Raw genomic sequence first — 17,982 nt, 5'->3', positions numbered from 1 at the left:
CGTTCTCCGTCCTCCGCGGGAGCGCGAGGGGGATGCGCGGTCGCGTGCGGGTACGGGCGCGCGGCGGAGCACACAGGCGTCGGTCTCCGCACGCACGTGTCCGCACGGCCGCGCTCTCGCCTGTAGCTGCGCCGAGGTGCGCGCACGTAGGGCGCGTGTGTCCGCACGTGCGGTGCCGTGGTACGCGGGGTGCGCGGATGGCTGTGGAAAGGCAGGGGCCGGGATGCGCGTCCCCCCCGCGCCCCGCGCCGCAGACAAAGAGGGGTCCGGCCGCACCGCGCCGGGCCGCCCCTGCCCGCGGAGCGTCCGGCGGGGCGGCGAGGACGGGTGGGCTCGGGCCGGGGCTTCGGGGGATGCCGCGGGAGCGGGACCCGGCTGCGGGGCGCTGCGGGCTCCGCGGGCGCTTTGGGCGGCGGTGGCCCGAGTCGTCGGGGTGCAGAGGAGGGCGGGCAGGGTTTTCAAAGCCCCTTCCCGCAGCATAAACACTCGGCGCTCAGAGCTGCCCGCAGCGGGGTCCCGCAGCAGATACACTCGGGCATAAACAGTTTGCGTAACGCTTCCTCGGCCGGGTGCAAGCCGAGTGCCAAATTTATTTTTTTTAAAAAGAAGAAAAAACTCTGATGGGGAACAAACATTTAATCAGGCACAAGATATAAACGAAACATCACAAGGCATGTGTTGCTAAAATGCTTAAGCAGGAAGCATATGATTTTCCATGGATGTTTTCCCAGGTGAGTCATGATATTTGCTGCATGCTCTTACTCATTACTGAAGGTCCCAGTCCGGTGGCATGTGCAGTAGATGGAATGGGAAGATTTAGTTGGGCAGATGCATTAAGTGCAATAAGGAAAAGCACCTTTTCCAGTGCTGTGTCAGAGCAGTTGTGAACTTGTGACTGCCAGCATAGAAATCTCTATGCTCTCAGTTTGTCCTTTTACTGAATTGCTGTGGCAGCCAGTGTTACACTCGAAAGCTGTCACTTTTCATAACGTGAAGTGCTTTGCATCGGTCATGCAACTCTTTTCCAATTCAAGTGAAAACAAACACCCTTTTAAAGGGGGTTTCCTCTCCCCCCTTTCTGCCCCTGGGACCCACGTCTATGTGCCAGCAGCATTTCTCAAATCCTGCTGAAGCCAAGGTCGCTTGCCCCAGATGTGATCCCGGGTGAGGAAGGGACCCTCTATGCCTGGCCCGAAGACAACTGCAGTCAGTGACCGTGCATGACCAGGGCTGGAGCACACCCCGAACTGGGAGCAATCAAATGCTCTCAGCTCCCGGGGTCTGACATGGATTTTGTAGCCAGCCCCTCCCATCTGGGCTCAGGCAGAGCCTTGTCCCTGCCCTGGGGCCATCTACGACAGCCCTAACACCAACTGCAGTCACAGGGAAACCTCCCATTGACCAGGTCCTCCTCCACTGCATTCCTGGAGGCAGCAGTCTGGTGTGCAAAAAACAAAAGGACTTGATGAACACAAACAGTAATCTCAACCTGTCTGATGGTGCTGACTGAGCCCTGCTCTTCCTACCACTTCCCAAATCTGCTTTGCAATCCCACAACTGAGGGAGCCGCAGTAAACGTTCATCTACTTGTGTAGCGGCCAACTGCACTGTGTTACACGTAGCCAAAGAATCCAGGAAAGCAGCCAAAGACATAAATTAGGCCAACTACTGGCTAGCCTAACTGATAATATGATAATAGCACTTAACTTACCTACCCCTCAGGAGAGCCACGTAGGTTAGTTAATGTTTATAAGGCTTTGAAAAGGATGTTCAGGAGTTGTAAGTGATATTACATTGACCTTACAGTTCTATTTGTTTACTTTTCTAGAGCAAACGTATTCTGCACAGTTACTATAGGTCACATTCAACACACCTTTACCAGCACACTGTAGGAAGCTAACTTGACTGAGCATTTCTTGTTCACTAAGAACTTCCCAAGACTGCTTACCCAGTGAAATCCAGACTGGATTCAGAAGTGCCTTGCACTGGGTGCATAGCAAGCAGGGGTCCACATCTGTTCTGAGGAAACACTCTAGAAAACCTGTATAGATTTTTAGCTTTGGTGGTAAAAATGGTTTTTATCCAGGGTGCTTCTTGAGGAGCGGGAGAAGTGGGGGATGCTGTCAAGGTTGGAAGGCTTAGCACTGCTAGTGCATGATATAACTTAATTGCAACTATGACACTGTAGGCAAAAGCTGAATAAGCCCCAGAGAAAGGATTTATTGGATGCTAAACTGAAATGACCTTCAGACATAACAAAAATGCCAAGAAGACATTAATTGGTGCACAAAGCTGACAGTGTATGACTGGCCTGCTGAAAAAGAAGACATTATCAACCTCAGATTTTTTGACCTGCACATATCCTAGTCAACAGAGTTTTATTTTTTTATGTTAAACAATTCACCAAATACCACTTTGACCTACTCATACATTCATTAATAAAAAGTTGGAGAGCCCCTAATCAAGCATTCCTGCACCAAGAATTACATTGATTATGTGTGAGAGTGACATGGTTTCACAGCAAAGCCCGTGGTGATTTTATTTTTCTTTGACTCTGTTAACTGGATTTTAAAACTGACAGGACTTCCAGAAAAGCTTGAACAAAAACCACAGAGCCTCAGCTGTGCGGCAGCTTGCCAGCATAATTTCAACCAAAACTTTTTTTTTTTTTTTCCCCTTCTCTTTACACACTCTAGCAACAGCCTTTCCGAACTTAAGCGGTGCTACAATTAAACACTGATGTCAACAGCAGTTTCTGATTGTGGGAAGATTTGGGGTAGGGATGGAGTGGTGGGAAAGGAGGTGAAGACTTGAGGTCCTTGCTGGCAGGTGATACTCCTGAGTGCTCCACACCCCTGACACCCGATGTGCTGCACCGTGGCATGAATGCAGTGCTGTTCCCCATGACAGTCTCCTGGCCTCGTGGCAGCATGCTGCCTTGGCGCCAGCTTGCCTTTCTTCTGCTTTTCTCCTCTTCCCCAGGCCCACCTGGATCCCCTTGGAGGCCTCGGGGCATGGGTGGCATGGCTCTGAAGCCTGAGCCCTGCTCCTGTGTCCCGGCGCGGGAGGGTAGGGTGTACTCATCTCTCCCCCTGCCTGCTGCCCGCTCTGCATCTCTTGGTAGGTAGGGATTTTCCCAAGTGCAGGGAAACCCCGAAAGGTTTTGGGGTGGGTTTCTTTTATAGGCGCACCGAGCTGCACAGAGGGGAGAGCTGAGGAGCGGTGTCGCACGCTGTCGCACAGCCCCTCCAGGGCTCGGTGCCTACCGGCGGCACACGGCTTCGGCGGGGGCAGCGTCCCGCGGGCAGCGCCTGCTGTCACCGGGCGAGGTGTCCCCACCTCGGGAGCCGCCTTCAGCCGCCGCTCTCTGCCCCGCAGGTCTGGGCGGCGTGGCGGCGGCGAGCAGTCCCTGCGAGAAGGCCTGCAACCCTCGGATGGGCAACCTGGCTCACGGGCGGGCGCTGCGCACCGACACGACCTGCGGCCGCCGCGCCGCCGAGCCCTTCTGCAGCTACAGCGAGGACGAGCAGCGGCGCTGCCGGCGCCCCTCGTGCGGCCGCTGCAGCGGGGCCCAGGCGGGGCTGGCGCATCCCCCCGCAGCCATGGCCGACTCCCCGTTCCGCCTGCCCCGCACCTGGTGGCAGGCGGCCCAGGATGCGTCCCGAGAGACCATCCGCCTGGACCTGGAAGCCGCCTTCTACTTCACTCACTTGATTATGGTCTTCAAGTCGCCCAGGCCTGCTGCCATGGTGCTGGAGCGCTCCCAGGACTTCGGCGAGACGTGGAAGCCTTACAAATACTTTGCTGCTAACTGTTCGGCCACCTTCGGGCTGGAGGATGATGTGAGGCAGAGAGGAGCCATTTGCACTTCCAGATATTCGAGCCCCTTCCCCTGCACTGGAGGAGAGGTAAGTCTGCCTGGGCTGGGACGAGAAAGCCCCTGCTCCAGCCCCATTTCTCTGCAATCTCTGCGCCCGTGTTTACGCTTCGTGTTTCACTACACCAGCATCTCCATCGCACTTATTTCACGAGGCGAATTAACGTAATTCATTCCTAGGTGATGTAGGCACCGCCCTGCCTCTTGCTTTGCTGCGTTCGTAGTCCCTCTCTTTAACAAAAAATTCCTTTCCTTTCCTTTCACCTGGTGAACTCCGCTACACAACTGCAACCTAGGTACGTGCTGCTGATTCCTCGGGAACGCCAAAGGGAATGTCACTCTAGACAGCTTTCTCCAGATCTTGCAGTCGTGTGGTTTTAGGGTGATGCAAATCAGTCTGACCAACATGCAACTATGTTAAAATTAATAGTCACCAGATTGACTTTTAATAGTGACTTCACTGAGAAGCTGGCGTGTAACCACTCAACGTAGCTACTCGCCACACACTGAAGTATGGTTCCCATAAACCAGGTTAGCCAGGTAATTTTAAAAATTATACCTTGTCTTCTTTTTTTTCCTGTGCACACTTATATGACAAGAATTTGGGAAAAAAAGAAGGAAAACATCATATTTGCTAAGAAGAAAAATATACGTGAAAGTCGGATGATTTTCAGTATCTGAAGCAGCAGATAAGAAGCGATGCCTTTGGAGGCTTTACCAATAATGCCCATCCCAATGTGCAATTCTGACCCCCGGTGCTGGGGAGCCTTCCCTGGGAGCCGCGGCCATGGCACCGCGCTCCTGTGTCCCCCGACTCGTGGGGACGCATCCCCGGTCACCAGCTCCGGGCTTTAAAGGCTGCTCCCTCTAGTGGCCCAATTTCATGAAGTTGCCTGAAAGCTTTATTAAAATTTCCCTCTGACCTAACACAGAGAAAGGATAAAATCTGGTTAGTGAATCAGGAGATCACTTACATCATTGTAGTTTCTGCTGAGAACTGCTGTGAGGTGAAAGCCCGATCCTTGAGGACCAACATTCATGTTGAGAAAAATCATGTATTCAGACCCCTTTGCAATCATTTGTGGTCACCTCTAGCCATGCTCTGGCTAGGAAGCCGCTCTGCAGAAATACTGAGAGCTGTTTTTCACTAAAGTGCATCTGTTAGCTGCGTCTCAGGAGGCAGCTGATGTCTTGCTCTAGGAGAAGTTGTTCCATGCTGTCACCAGCTGAGAAACAAGGATCTCCAGACCTGTCAGATCCAGGGTGACTATTCCATTACACTTTAAATCAGATGGCTGCTGAGAAAAAATGTTATCTTTCTTTCCCTGCCACCTTTTGCTTGTGCCCCCAAAAAGCTGCCTAAACTTCCTTTCAGAGTGCAGTATATAAAGGGGCTTACAAGAAAGGTGGAAAAAGACTTTTCAACATGGCCTTTTCTGACAGGACAAAGGGCAACAGTTTTATACTGAAATTGGTTTAGATTGGGCATAAGACATTTTTTGATTATGAGGGTCATGAGGCACTGGCACACGTTGCCCAGAGAAGCTGTGGATGGCTCATCCCTGTAAGTGTTCAAGGCCACATTGGATGGGGCTTTGAGCAAGCTGATCTACTGAAATACATCCCTACCCATGGCAGGAATGTTGGACTCTATTATCCTTGAAGGTCTTTTCTCAGCCAAATAATTCTGTGGTTCTGAATCAGGACTAACTACTAAGCAAGACCTACAAAAGGAAGGATGCATGTACACCACTGGGAATTTCTCAGGCCCTCAGTACTTCTGCCAGACTCTGGGTCCCACCACCTGAATCATAAAGTTATGCCAGCCTGTGATGGAGGGCAGGAGAAATCCCCAGCTCTTAGGCCAGACAGTGGGACTTCTCTTGGGTATATGATTTGCAAGCTCCTTTTCTTATCTTTTCAGGGATTTTTATTCAGGGATGAGAAACCCAGGACATCCTACAAGGCAGTATTTGCCTCACTGGTACTAGGTCCTGTGTTGCTAGCATCCTGGAGCAGTTTCCATTGTGGTCATTGCATACCAGGATGGGGGATGTGCCTGGAGAGAGAGAACCTGTACAAATCCCAACCTTGGGCAAGCTCCCCTCTGGGCTGGTGCAATGTGGGGACAGTAGAATCAAGGTCTGTGTAGAAACAAATGCCTCAATGTCAAACAAATGTCTCAAGAAGAAAAGTAATTTGGTGGTGTTTGATGCATCTGCAGTAGCATGCTGCAAAAAGAGACTATGTACAGAGCCTGCTCCCATGGGACCTCTTCTTTTGGCATCACTTTAGTCTGTGTTATTGCAAAGAAGCTATAAAAGTCAAGAGTATTTAATTGTTCCAAGTTTTAAACAAATATTGCATCCAAGGGGCTGGAGTGTAGAAGATTTTTCTTACATGGTACACTTCAGTTTCCTGCACTTAAACATTACTTTTTACCTGCAGAGTAATAGCAGCAGCTCTCCAGATGGCAAGCCTGCATGCTTAGCAAATATCACGTTTAATTTATTACAGTGTGCTGCATTCCAGCAATTACTAGTAGCTGCCAATAGCAACATGTATCTGACCTAAAGAAACACCAGAGTTTTGTGTTCTGTTTGGAATTATGTTGTGCTTTACTCCCACTTTGGTAGCACCTAATTTCAGACATATGGAAGCGGTAATTTCACTTGAAACAGTGGTTTCAAATATGCAGCCATCCAAAATGTCCATGTCTGAAGAGTATTACTCGTTTTCTTTAAAGCACAACTACAAATTCTGTGAGTGCCACTGGATTTCTTTTTTTAGATTTCTTTTCAACTGTGATGTAACAAGTGTAACCCGTGATCCAAACCATGTGTCACCCTGTCTGTACGCTGCTTTCTCGCACTTCAGACATTCCAATGCCACATGTGCATTTCTGGGCTCGGCACTAAGGGCTTCCAGGATTTTGCAGGATGCTGGGGTCCCTCTGTATGCTGCTGGCAGCTCACTCACTGCTGTCTGTCCCCTTGGATGAGGAGTTTGTCTCAGGTGGTGGTGACTCCCCCCAAATATCACTGGAGTTTGGCACAGACCTATGGCTTGTTGGGCTGGTGGTTTCTGGTTTTGCCCTCTGTAAAGAACAGGCAGTGCTGGTCCACCTGCATTTCTGCTGATTGTTATGGTGCCTGCAAGCCCCAGTTCAAGGCAGCAGTGTGAAGAACCCCACAGCACTCAGGGCCTTAGGGCCTATTTTCAATATATGACCTGTCTTAATTTGGGTCAAATGTGTATCTGCTCCATTTTTTATTAAAAAGTAAGATCAGACTTTTTGCATTCTCATCATCATGAGTCATTCCTTAGATGCTTACTTCAACTCTTATGACAAAAATCCTCCCTCATCAGAATTTGCCATGTTGTTGATCTTGAGGAGATTTACGATAGTGTAGAAAACAAGCTGCCAAGCCTCTAGGTTCATTTCAAAGACCCAGACCTCAGAAATGCTGAAATGGCTCTGAGAGATGCCTTTCATCCTTCTGTAGCAGAGTGGCTCTGGGCTTGCCTTTGCAGTAGTGGGACTGGGGTGTGATGGAGAGCAATACTTTCAGAAGGTGGCATGGTGCTGCAGTCACCTCAGTTGGGTGCCACCTCAGCAGTGGGAACCAGACATTATGTCACACCATGGATGGTCTATTGATGGGTAGAATCACCTCACCAGGTGACATGGCAGGTCCCTGCTCTTCTTTGCTTCCTGTCCCTAATGCTGCAAGTCCAGAGAACATGGTTATCTCTGATGTGGATGCGGCTCCAGCCTGAGGCAGGCAAGAGATGGAGGATCCACAGCTCAGTGGTGGGATTAGGAAAGAAAGGACAAATCTGGGCAAAACTGCCAAGCAAAGAGGTTGAAGGCTGTACTGATGTTTGGAACACTGCATTAAAATGCCCTGGGTTTGGTCTAAATGGTTTTCTTGGTGGAAGTAAGCCTGAGCCACAGGCAGCACGTGTCCAGAGACCTCGGGGCCTCTGCTGAGCTGAGCCCCATATCAGGGCAGCCTGGCTGCAGTCTGACCTCATGCAAAGAAGAACCACTATTTCAACAACCAGCAAGGTAGTCAGTGATTTCTTTGCAGGTATACAGAAGTCAAACTAACCAAATGAGCCTCTCCTCAGTACAGGAGGAAGAAAGGAGGGAGATGATGGGTGCCCATCTCCTCCCCTGGCATCCCAGCCTTAGTACAGCCAAAGTGGGTTTCCAGCAAGCTTCAAGCATCTGCCTGTTCAAGGAGTTGGATTTGCAGCATTGCAAAGGGGACACATTACCATGTCAGGGAATAATTTCAGATCAGCTGCATGCAGAGAGGTCATTTTAGGCTTCCCCTGTGCTTAATAAAGTGAATTAATTGTTTCACAACAGCAGTTTGTTTAGCATAGGCAGAAACCTCTAAATGTTAGCCTTGTATCACCAGCGTTTTAAGAGAAAGGCTATGGCCAAGTTTTTGCCTGAATCATACAAAAATGCTGTAAATGATGAGTATTTTTGTTGGTTTTCAGGGTGTAACCCTTCAGCCACATTATTGCAAGGGGAATCAGAACTGGATTCACCAGCCAAACATAATCTGATCTAAGTAAACAAGATGCAGAAATAAACTCTTTCAGCTTCATGTTCAGACAGGAGTACTAATTTTACTAGTATGCATAAAAAGCTATTTTCCCTCCCATAGTTCAGATCATATTAATATTTCCTTTTCAACACACTAATCTTAAAATTATCCTTGGCTAGGGATCGCTGTTGAGGGCTCATCCACAAGGGGCCCTTAGCAGATGTTAATTCTTTAACTGTGAGTGAGAGTGACTGTCCACTCTGCAATGCAATTATCTCATTCACTTTACATTCCCATCTGTGGTCAATTCAGATTAGCTCGCCTGAGTGTCCCCATTTAGACAAGCTCCAGGATAAAAAGGCTTACTGAAGCAGAGTCTCCTTGACAAGATTTTAGTAAATTGGTAACTTATTTTAGCGTTCATCTCTTCAGAATACTGCTAATAAATCACTTGGGGACCTCGGCTATTGTTGCTGTTTGCTATTTATAGAAGAGACATATTTGCAGTTTGACTATATTCCAGCAACAAATTCTGACATGCTTTTTAACTTTTGAAACATCACATTACCACTGTTTTGCTGTGGGATGCATGTCCTACTGAGAATTTTATTGATCTCATGCCTTCCGTAGCGGAAAAACCTTCATGTGTTTTGCCTTTCTCTGTTACTGCATGCAGCCTGCCTCTCTTCCTTGAGGATTTGGACACCAGTCCTACTGGTTTTACCTGAAATTAGCTGCACAGAGCAGAAGTAAATTGTGCATTTCTACTCAGAAGTCTGACCATGACAGACAGTGAGTGGTTGTAACACTCGCTGCTGAAACAAATAGGAGTTAAAGACAGTCAGTAGCTTTTATTTTTTAGTCCTGATTTTGGGTTGTAGAAACTTCTGCCTGGTTGGGTTTTTTTACATTTTAGGCCCAAATAAGCTTGGTTTTCAAGTTTATCATTGTTGTCCTTAACTAAAGCTTCATTTTTATTGTGAGGTCCTTCGAGGATTTTGTGGGTAACAGATTTCAGTTCAGTCACTTGCAGGTCTCCACAAAGAACCTGGGCAAATACACAAGAATAACCTCAAAACAGCCTAGGATGTCAAACCACCAAGGGCTGCAAACATCTTTTTTAATTGTTCTGTGCCACTGACATCTGCACAGAGAGAAAGCAAAGGCCCAAACTGATGAGAAGGAAAGAGGGATCCTGGCAGGCATTCAGCAGAGCTCAGGACATGCCTAGCTGTGAGGACACACCTATGGAAGTATGTTTTCAAGTCCCATCTCTACACTTTATAGAAGTGCACTTTGTAGGAAAAAGACCTCTTTAACAGCATCCTCCTGGTCATCATATCTTTGGAAAAACACAAATTGTTGGGCTCTGTTCAGAAATGCCATGTGCAAAGGAGAGGCTGTTCAGCTAGGGGTGGTTGGGGTGATGGCCAAATGCTGTCCAGCTCTTCACATTATATCACTAAAACTAGCAAGACATGGGGACCACTGTTTCATAAGCACAAGAACAATGATTTATAGGGGAATAGTTAATGAGATGAAGTAAATGAGGCTAGGCTGGAGTCAATAAAATTTTATAGGAGCCTAGAAATCCCAGGCTGTAGCAGCTGGCAGTAGCAGCACACCAGCAGGGCACCATCTCACACCAGCCACCTTGCTGATTGCTGTGGTGAAATGCATCCCTTGGTTTGGTCCTCAAGCTTTCCTTCCTGCAGGGAAGCCCACCTTCCCAAGCACTGTGGGGTATTTCCAAGCCAGTGCAAATTTCCAGCAGTGGAGGAGAGGAGATTTGCCCTTTAAATAATGGGGCAGAAAAAAGTGAATTGGGAAAAGGGGAAACTTTAGCTTAGCTTTTACCTGTGTTTGGGAAGACAAGAGACAAGGGTCATTCTGGGCACATGTGAAGATGAACCTTTTGTCTCTGACAAATTTTACCATGAAAGATACTTCAGAGCTCAGTCACTGCAGGGCTGAGCAACACAACTGTTGTTTTCAGGGCACTAGCACCTGCCTTTGAAGTTTTCTCTCTGTGGAGTACCAGGCATGACACTGCCAGACCTGTGGGCCAGGTTGTGACAGATCCCTCCCCCTCTCCCAGGGTCCTTCCTAGAGGAGTGACATGTCCCATTATGAGGCCTCCTGGATGCTCAGCATCTCTGAAGGACAAGGGCTTGGGAAGAGCAAGATGCTTCTCCAACCTGCCCCATGATCCTCTTCACTATTTCTCCCATTCCAGCTAGCCCATAGGATCGTCTCCTTTTCTTCCTGGATTTCCCAGTGCTTTTGGCACTTGGGGGTTGGCCCTCTGCTTGGCCAGCTCTTGAAATGCAGCCGCCTCTGGGATGGAGCATAGCCAGTGTTTAACAGTGCATATCAGCAGTCCCCTGTTTGGAACAGCAAGTTTCTAACAACTGCTTCTGGATCGACCTCCAATTATGGCTAAAATAAATTATTCTTTGGAGGGAGCTTGACCAGTCTGTGAAAGGGGGGATATTGTAGGCTGCCAACAGCAGGAGGGAATGGGTCCCAGGGCTCCAGGAGACCCTTTCCAAACTTCTTATGTAGGATGTGAAGAGCACTGTACCCACATGACACAAGAGGAGTTTGGGTAGGCAGAATTTAATTCTCTAAATTGGCATCTGGCCTTGTTAGCAGGACTATTGCTTCCCTTGAGAAAAGTGCCACGGGATTTTAGCGGTGCCTCCGGAGCCTCTCTTCAGGCACTGCACCCCACTGCTTCATTTCACACTTCATTTTTGGCATGAAGAGAAGGCTAACTCACTTATTCAGCTCCCGGTTCTCTGGCTGGAAAGGACTGCCGTGTTTCTCTTTGGGATTCCTGGATACAACATGGGAAGCGTGTAACCTAAAGCAATGTATTGACGTGTCTCAGAAGTTTTGGATCAAAAGCTCGTTTGAGATTAATTGCCACGCAACAGTGGGTGTCAGTGTGAGATACCCAGTCTAACAACATGCAAAATCCTACACAAATGGTGAAGTTCTCAAATTCTCCATGGGTAACATTTACAGGAGGAAAAGAAGTTAACGTCCAGAACCCAGTTTACTAGATGCATATTCTATGAGTCTTTTGCCTCAGTCTCTCTGCAGCATCCCTCATTCCAGTAGTCAAAATCCATAGCTATGGGTTGAAAAAGGGGCACTTTTTCTTGTGACCTTTTTGACAGTGTGTAGTTACATATAATTCTGACAGGTGTTCTTTTTCCTAGAATTAAGTGTAGCTCATGGTAGCTGGGTAGCTCAAGCAGACAGTCCTATAGACACAAAGCCTTTTCATTATAAACAAGAGCAATTGAAAAATATTCATGGAATTTTGTTACTCTTAGGCTGAAAGAAATCCCCTTGATCCTTAGTACCATTGCTGTTACTGAAACACTAACCTGCTGCCTTTCAGGCTTTTGCAGTGATGTGTTGTGCTCAGAAGCTGTTAAAGAGGTTATTCTGCAGCTCTGGGGAGTGAGCCAGCTTTTCTTACAGCCCTGCCAATGAAGAAGCAAGTTCCAGTCCTTTGTCTGACTCTTTGGAGGTAGCTCCAGGGTTTTTTTGGTCTTCCATATGCACAACAGGTACTGCCAGCAGGCTAAGGCTGAGAACGTAAATCTTTTATGGGGATAGGGAAAGGAGGGGAATTGCTGGAGGGAAGAGTATTTAAATACCATCTTTCTTGCTGATGGGTCAAAGGACTTCATATCATCAGCTGAGATGTGCTGGTTCATTTTCCTGACTGGGCTAGCGCAACCTTGGAAACGGTGATTCTGAAGATGAGAAAAAGGCAGTAATTGTTTCCCTTGATAGTTCATAGCCAATGATACCACACATCTGGAGGGTTTTGTGAGCCAAGAAACTGAGGGTTTCTATCTGTTTGATGAGCAAAAGCAGTGGTTAAGCAAAATGGAGCCATTGTGGAATAAATTATCAATTATTGGAGAAGCACTATTAACCAGAGATGAAGAAATCCAAGAGGTTTGAGCTGTAGTGAGATCTTTCTGATAAGAACATTACTTTTGTGGTTGCTGATTGCATGAAAACAGGAATGACCTAGCAGTGTTTCATTTTCATCTAATGAAATTGTGATGTTGAATGTTGAAGAAAAGCTGAGAAGATGGCTCTCATCTGGCTGATTATTGCCAGAGATTTCAAGGATCCTGTAGAAATCCCAAGAGTCTTCCCTAGCTCTCCTTGTGCCTTTTCCAGCCCCTCACTGGTCAACTGCTGCATGTGGGTTGGAGCTCTTCCTGTACAGCTTCTCGCTTTTGAGAATGGCAGAAGAATGCTTCGAGTTCCCCAAAAGATAAAAGTTACCTTGGTATAAATTAATTTGGGAGGGCTGATTATTTGAAATAGCTGGATTTTCCTCCTGAAGTATTTGTAAGATTGCATAACTTTTGGATGGTGAGGTAAGGGATTATTTGCCTTGATTTATGTGCTGTGAAAGACTGCAGAAGGGCTGGAGGCATGGGCCAAATGCTTTCTTATGTCAAATTACCTGAAGGAGCCTTGTTAAGGCTGCTGCAGGAGTGCCATATCTTCTGCATCTCAAGCAGCTCAGGGACTGCTGGTGGTGGTACACAGTGGGTTTCTGTCATGGTTGCTCAGGGATGTTGATGGAGTGCCAAACTCTGTGGCCTGCAAGACTCCAGTGCTCAGTGTGGTCTTAGTGTCTCTGATGGTCTCCTCTCTGCAGTGGCAAAGCAGGTTTTCCAATTTCTATTGCTGTTTCACCTCATCCAGGTGATGCTGAAGTGTGCACCATGGGGGTGGTCAGACCTCTCCACAAGAAAAAGAGGCTCTTCTTCCCTGCAGTCCACTTGGTCTGAAAGGCAGAAAAACAGAGAAGTGTTTTAGAGGACCTGCCCAGCTTAGGCTGATGAACCTTCCACACCATGTGATTTATTTGCAGCATCTGCCAAAAGCAGATCTGTCTTTTTTTAGCCTAGGGTCATTGCAATGAACATAGCACAGAGATGCAAATTAGTTTCTCTCCTAAAATCCTGTTGCTTGGCATGGTAATATATGAAATAAGTATGTTCTGTCAGTAGAAGGTACCAGCATTGTGGCTTTATCAGCCTTCTTCACAGGGGGTAGTAGTCCAACAGGCTTGATTTTGTGAAGCAATGAGATTGTTTTCTTTAAACTTTCAGGAGGTTAACATCTTTAAGGTGTACCTCCAAAAGGTGGTTGAAGTTAGACAGTGGTTTCAGAAGTTTTTAGAGTGGGCTGATGGGCAGGGACATGGATACACATACAGTGCAATGGCACAGGGCCCATTTCTGCAGGGAACTAATTTTGCAGGCAGAATATTCCTCTGCAGACACAGCTATCCCCTCCAAGGAAGAGCCAAGGAGAGCCTGGCAGATTTTGACCACACTGAAGCAGGAAATCCCAGAAACTAAAATACTGACCAGGAGGGTAAATGCTAGCATAGAGTTGCACCCTCAATACTGAAAGTGGGAGACAAAAGAAGCTACCTGCAGTCTGTGTCTCTCTCAGAAGGCATATGAGGGCAGGGAACCTGCTGGCTCTTGGCAGCACTAGGTCTGGTGTTTAGACCATGCATCTGACAGTAGTTGTGCCTGAGCTGCTCCTGCTGGAGAGCCCTGTTAAACCAGGCAGCTCCTGTGTCTGAGGCTTCCCACTGTAAAGAAAAAGATCCCCAAAGGTGTCAGGGCAAGTAGGACTGTCCCTATTCTCCAGAGATACCAAATAAGATTCATTGCTGCAGCTTGAGTCTCGCTGTATGGCACAAACCATACAAGTCAAGTCATCCTCACATGAACAGTAAGACAGTCTCACCTCAGTCTTCCCTGCATGTGTTGTGGTGTGAGAAGTTTAATTACTCTTTTCTGGGAAGGCACAGGGGGACAAGCACAGAGCAGTCTTAGCTCCAAGGTTCTTCTGCAGCACTGAAGGTCACTAAGCAGGGGTGTAGGAAAGAGGTGTGAGAACCAAGGGGGAGCACCTGACTGGCACTGCATTTCTTGCAGCTAAATTTACATCCAGCTCCATCAATGGTGTGGTGATAATAAACTTATTGCTCCTAGTACGTTTCTTGTGTGGGAGTTGAAGCAGACACTATGGCAGGTCAACAGTTGGCACACATACGGCATCATTATTAATATTTTCAGTTACACATTTCTACAAACCTGTATTATTGCTCCCTGGGAGCTTCCATAATGTTTACCAAGAGAATTAACTACTTATAACTTTTACATCTATTGAGCAGGAAAGCTTAATTGCCACAATAAAATTTCCCTACGAAGTTTCTCAGGACGTGACCAGCCCAGGCTTTGGGCAGTGCCTACAGGAGAGTTCTGGGCTGGGCTGGCTGTGGAGGGAGGTGCAGGGGGACGGGGTGCAGTGGCTGGGGGATGGCAGAGGTGCACCATGCAGCAGATATAGCATGGACTATCTCAGCTTGTGCCAAAGTCTGAAGTGACAGCTGAGGCCTGTGAGCACAGGCAGATGTGAGGCAATGCCAGGGCCAGGATGTCAGAGACAGAGGCTTGCTTTCACCTCAGCTCCAGCACCAGGCAAGGGGCTAACCTCAGCTGCTTGTTGTGCTTGAGAGAAATTTTTCGGGAGGTAAAGGGCTGAGGTCCTGGATGTGCTGGCAGAGCTCCACCACTGCATTTGCTGCCTACATTTTGAGAGTCTTGTCCAGACACTAAATAAATCAGATCACTTCCAGTGACGTGGAGATTCCACGGGGCCCCAGAATACAGGCCAGTTAAGCACATTTATTTAGTGCCTACATACCAAGAGTCACTGCAGTCTCCTAATGCAAACCTTAACTTTTCTGTTAAACACTTACTTAGATATCATACACCGTTTTGTAAAGTGGTGCACATCCCTCATTGCTTTGGCTGTCTATCTGGATAAAGCAACAAACTTTGCATTCTTTTTATCCATACTGGTTTTTTTCATTTTCTCCTGTAAAATGCATTGAAAGGGATAAATCTACCAGCAAATACCAATTAAACCAGTACTGATTTTATCTAATGTCCCTGAGCTAATTATATGAATCACTAATATGGATGTCATTATTGTAGAGTACTTATGGATACATTTTCATGCATCCAGGTCAGACAATACAGGGTAGAGTTCATCAGTCTCTTTTGGAAAGAAATCACACATCACTTCATGCAACATTACCACCCTGGTGTTCATTTACAACCAAGTAAAAATGTGGTTATGTTTTTCATATTTGTTTATTGCTTTTATTTCTGAGTCTTCTGTTCATTTGTTTTCTCTGTTTGTAATTTATTGGTGTTGCCATTTCATGAACCATCTCCTGCTGTCTTCCTGGCTGAGGCCAGGCTCCCAGTCGGAGGTTGAAGCGTGGCTCCTCTTGCTAGGTGCAGGGACCAAGGAACAGGCACTTGCACAGCAGCTGCAGGACCCTGCACAAAGCCTCTGTAATTGTGCCTGTTCCTGGGGGTCTGTGGGGAAGAAACTTTCTGTGGATCATCTATGTCTCTTGAATGTCACAGGTATTTGTATCCCAAGGATCCCACTCCATTGCTCTGGTCATTTGCATCTTGGCAAAGGTCCAGGCCTTTGCAGCTGCATTCAGTGGAGGTGGGCCTGTGACTCATTGAGAAACCTTTGCTCCTGGCAAGCCTTTCATTTGGTTTGTTGACTTCCTCAGGCAACTTAGACTTCACAGCATATTTTGTTGCTGTCAGAATCATCCTTTAGCATTTTCCTTCCCACTGTAGAGATATATATAAAGATGTCCTTTCATTGCCTTTCACATGTAAACATATTAGGGTACTTCTTGCAAAGGGACTTTATTTATATATCAAGGTCATTGTGGTGCAAGTGGTTACTTGAGTGCACCACGTCTGTGGCTGCTGCTTTATTTATATACAGGACTACAATACTGCATCTGTGGAATGGTGAGGAGCTTGGGCTTCTTCTGCCACTAGAACTTGTGAAATAATCAACGGAGCAAGAGTTGCTCATGGCAACCCACAAGGAAATCGAAATCCCATGGAAATGTACTAGAGGCTGTGTAATGATGTGACCAAACTGCAGACAGCTGCAGTGGTCTGGCAGAAGAGCAGAGCATTTTTACTTCATGGCACGTGCAAGGTACTGTGGGACAGCTTCTCCACTCCTGCTCTCTTGGAGTGGAATGGGCTTCCCATGGGAGTGGAGTGGGCTCCCTCCTGCTACCAACATGCACTAAGGGTCAGGGGAACCCAACCCTCTTGAAGCATAGCAGTGACATTCAGAGACTCGGAGACTCTCAGATTACAGCTCACTCAGAGACTGCAGACTGCAGCTCCTATTTGGCTGTGTAGAGACCACCACCCTGCCAAAAAAAATCTCTGTGCAACTTTTAAATCGCTCTTCAATTGATGTTGCTTTATGCAAAGGTTGCTTTTAAAGCAGGTGGGATCCAACAGCATTATTCCACGTGTCACAGAAGGAACATTACCCCAAGTACTAGATATTTTGTTTCTTAGCAGTTCTATTTGCCTCCTGGTTTGTGACACGAGTTATTGCTGGATACTTAATTTTAAATGGAAGCTGAGATAAAAATTCAGTTCTTGACACTGCATTTAGGTAGAATCCCAAATATCGTAAGACATTTTTGTGAGCTAGCAACACTGGGAATGAAAACATCTTTCTGATAGGATATAATATAGATGTAAAGCACAGAAATGCAGGGATGCTTCAATGTATTACTTCTGACTTGTTTTACAAAATATAATATTTTAGTTGGTGCATAGATTTCAGAGCTGCTGATGTAAAGATCAGGGCCTCCCACACTTTGCTGTCATACATGGGGCTGACTACTGCATAAGTCATATCATGTGCCTAACATTGTGATGCTGGGTTCTGATGTTTTGTTAGAAGGCCTCACACACAGAGCTGGACTTGAGTGGGAAAGACAGAAGTCTGGTCACTCTGGGGTGCTTAGTGGTGAGGCTTGCTGCCCACAGAGTGGCTGGGGACCACTGCCCAAGAGAGTCCTGGATGGACACTGGTACCAGGGAGACAATGGGCTTATAAAACCACGTCATCAGATGTCCACACATGTTGACAAAGTGTTCTTTTCCAATTTTTCCTACAACCCCATCCCTACACTGCTGAAACTTAACAATATCTTGGATGAGGAGACCTCTAATTGCAGTAGCTGGGAGTTGCCAGCAGAACCAGAGGTCAGGTCTGCTGTGCAAACCATGGTTCATTAGTAAGAGAGGATGCTGAAACCCATCCTACTGGTGGGACAATTGCATGGGAAAGCCTAAGAGGTAAGAGCAGGAAATCTGGCACTGTCTATGTGTGTAGGTGTGGCTGGGCTGCTGGAAAGCTCAGGGGTGCAAACCCATGACATCTGTGTAAGACCAGTGTGGCCCCAGTATTGTGCAAACTCCTGAGACCTGATCCCAGCTGGGATAAATTAGTGATGCTAATGACTGAACAGGGAAATCTTGCTGGGAAACACATCCTTATCCTTATCCTTATCCTTATCCTTATCCTTATCCTTATCCTTATCCTTATCCTTATCCT

The 17,982-nt window shown here is 47.2% G+C and overlaps 1 protein-coding gene across 1 annotated transcript in view; it reads left to right on the top strand.

Moving 5' to 3' along the window:
• Window positions 1-400: 400 nt before the first annotated feature.
• The window catches only part of NTN4 (netrin 4), a 46,570-nt gene continuing 28,988 nt past the window's right edge, over window positions 401-17,982 (top strand). Inside the window, exons 1-2 of the mRNA XM_015628659.2 lie at window positions 401-731; window positions 3,379-3,908. Coding sequence (XP_015484145.1) covers window positions 716-731; window positions 3,379-3,908 — 546 coding nt within the window. The 5' untranslated portion in view covers window positions 401-715. The remainder of the gene's footprint in view (window positions 732-3,378; window positions 3,909-17,982) is intronic.

This window comes from Parus major, chromosome 1A (genome assembly GCF_001522545.3).
Source record: "Parus major isolate Abel chromosome 1A, Parus_major1.1, whole genome shotgun sequence".
Lineage (NCBI taxonomy): Eukaryota > Metazoa > Chordata > Aves > Passeriformes > Paridae > Parus > Parus major.
This window is presented reverse-complemented; position numbering and strand designations above follow the sequence as displayed.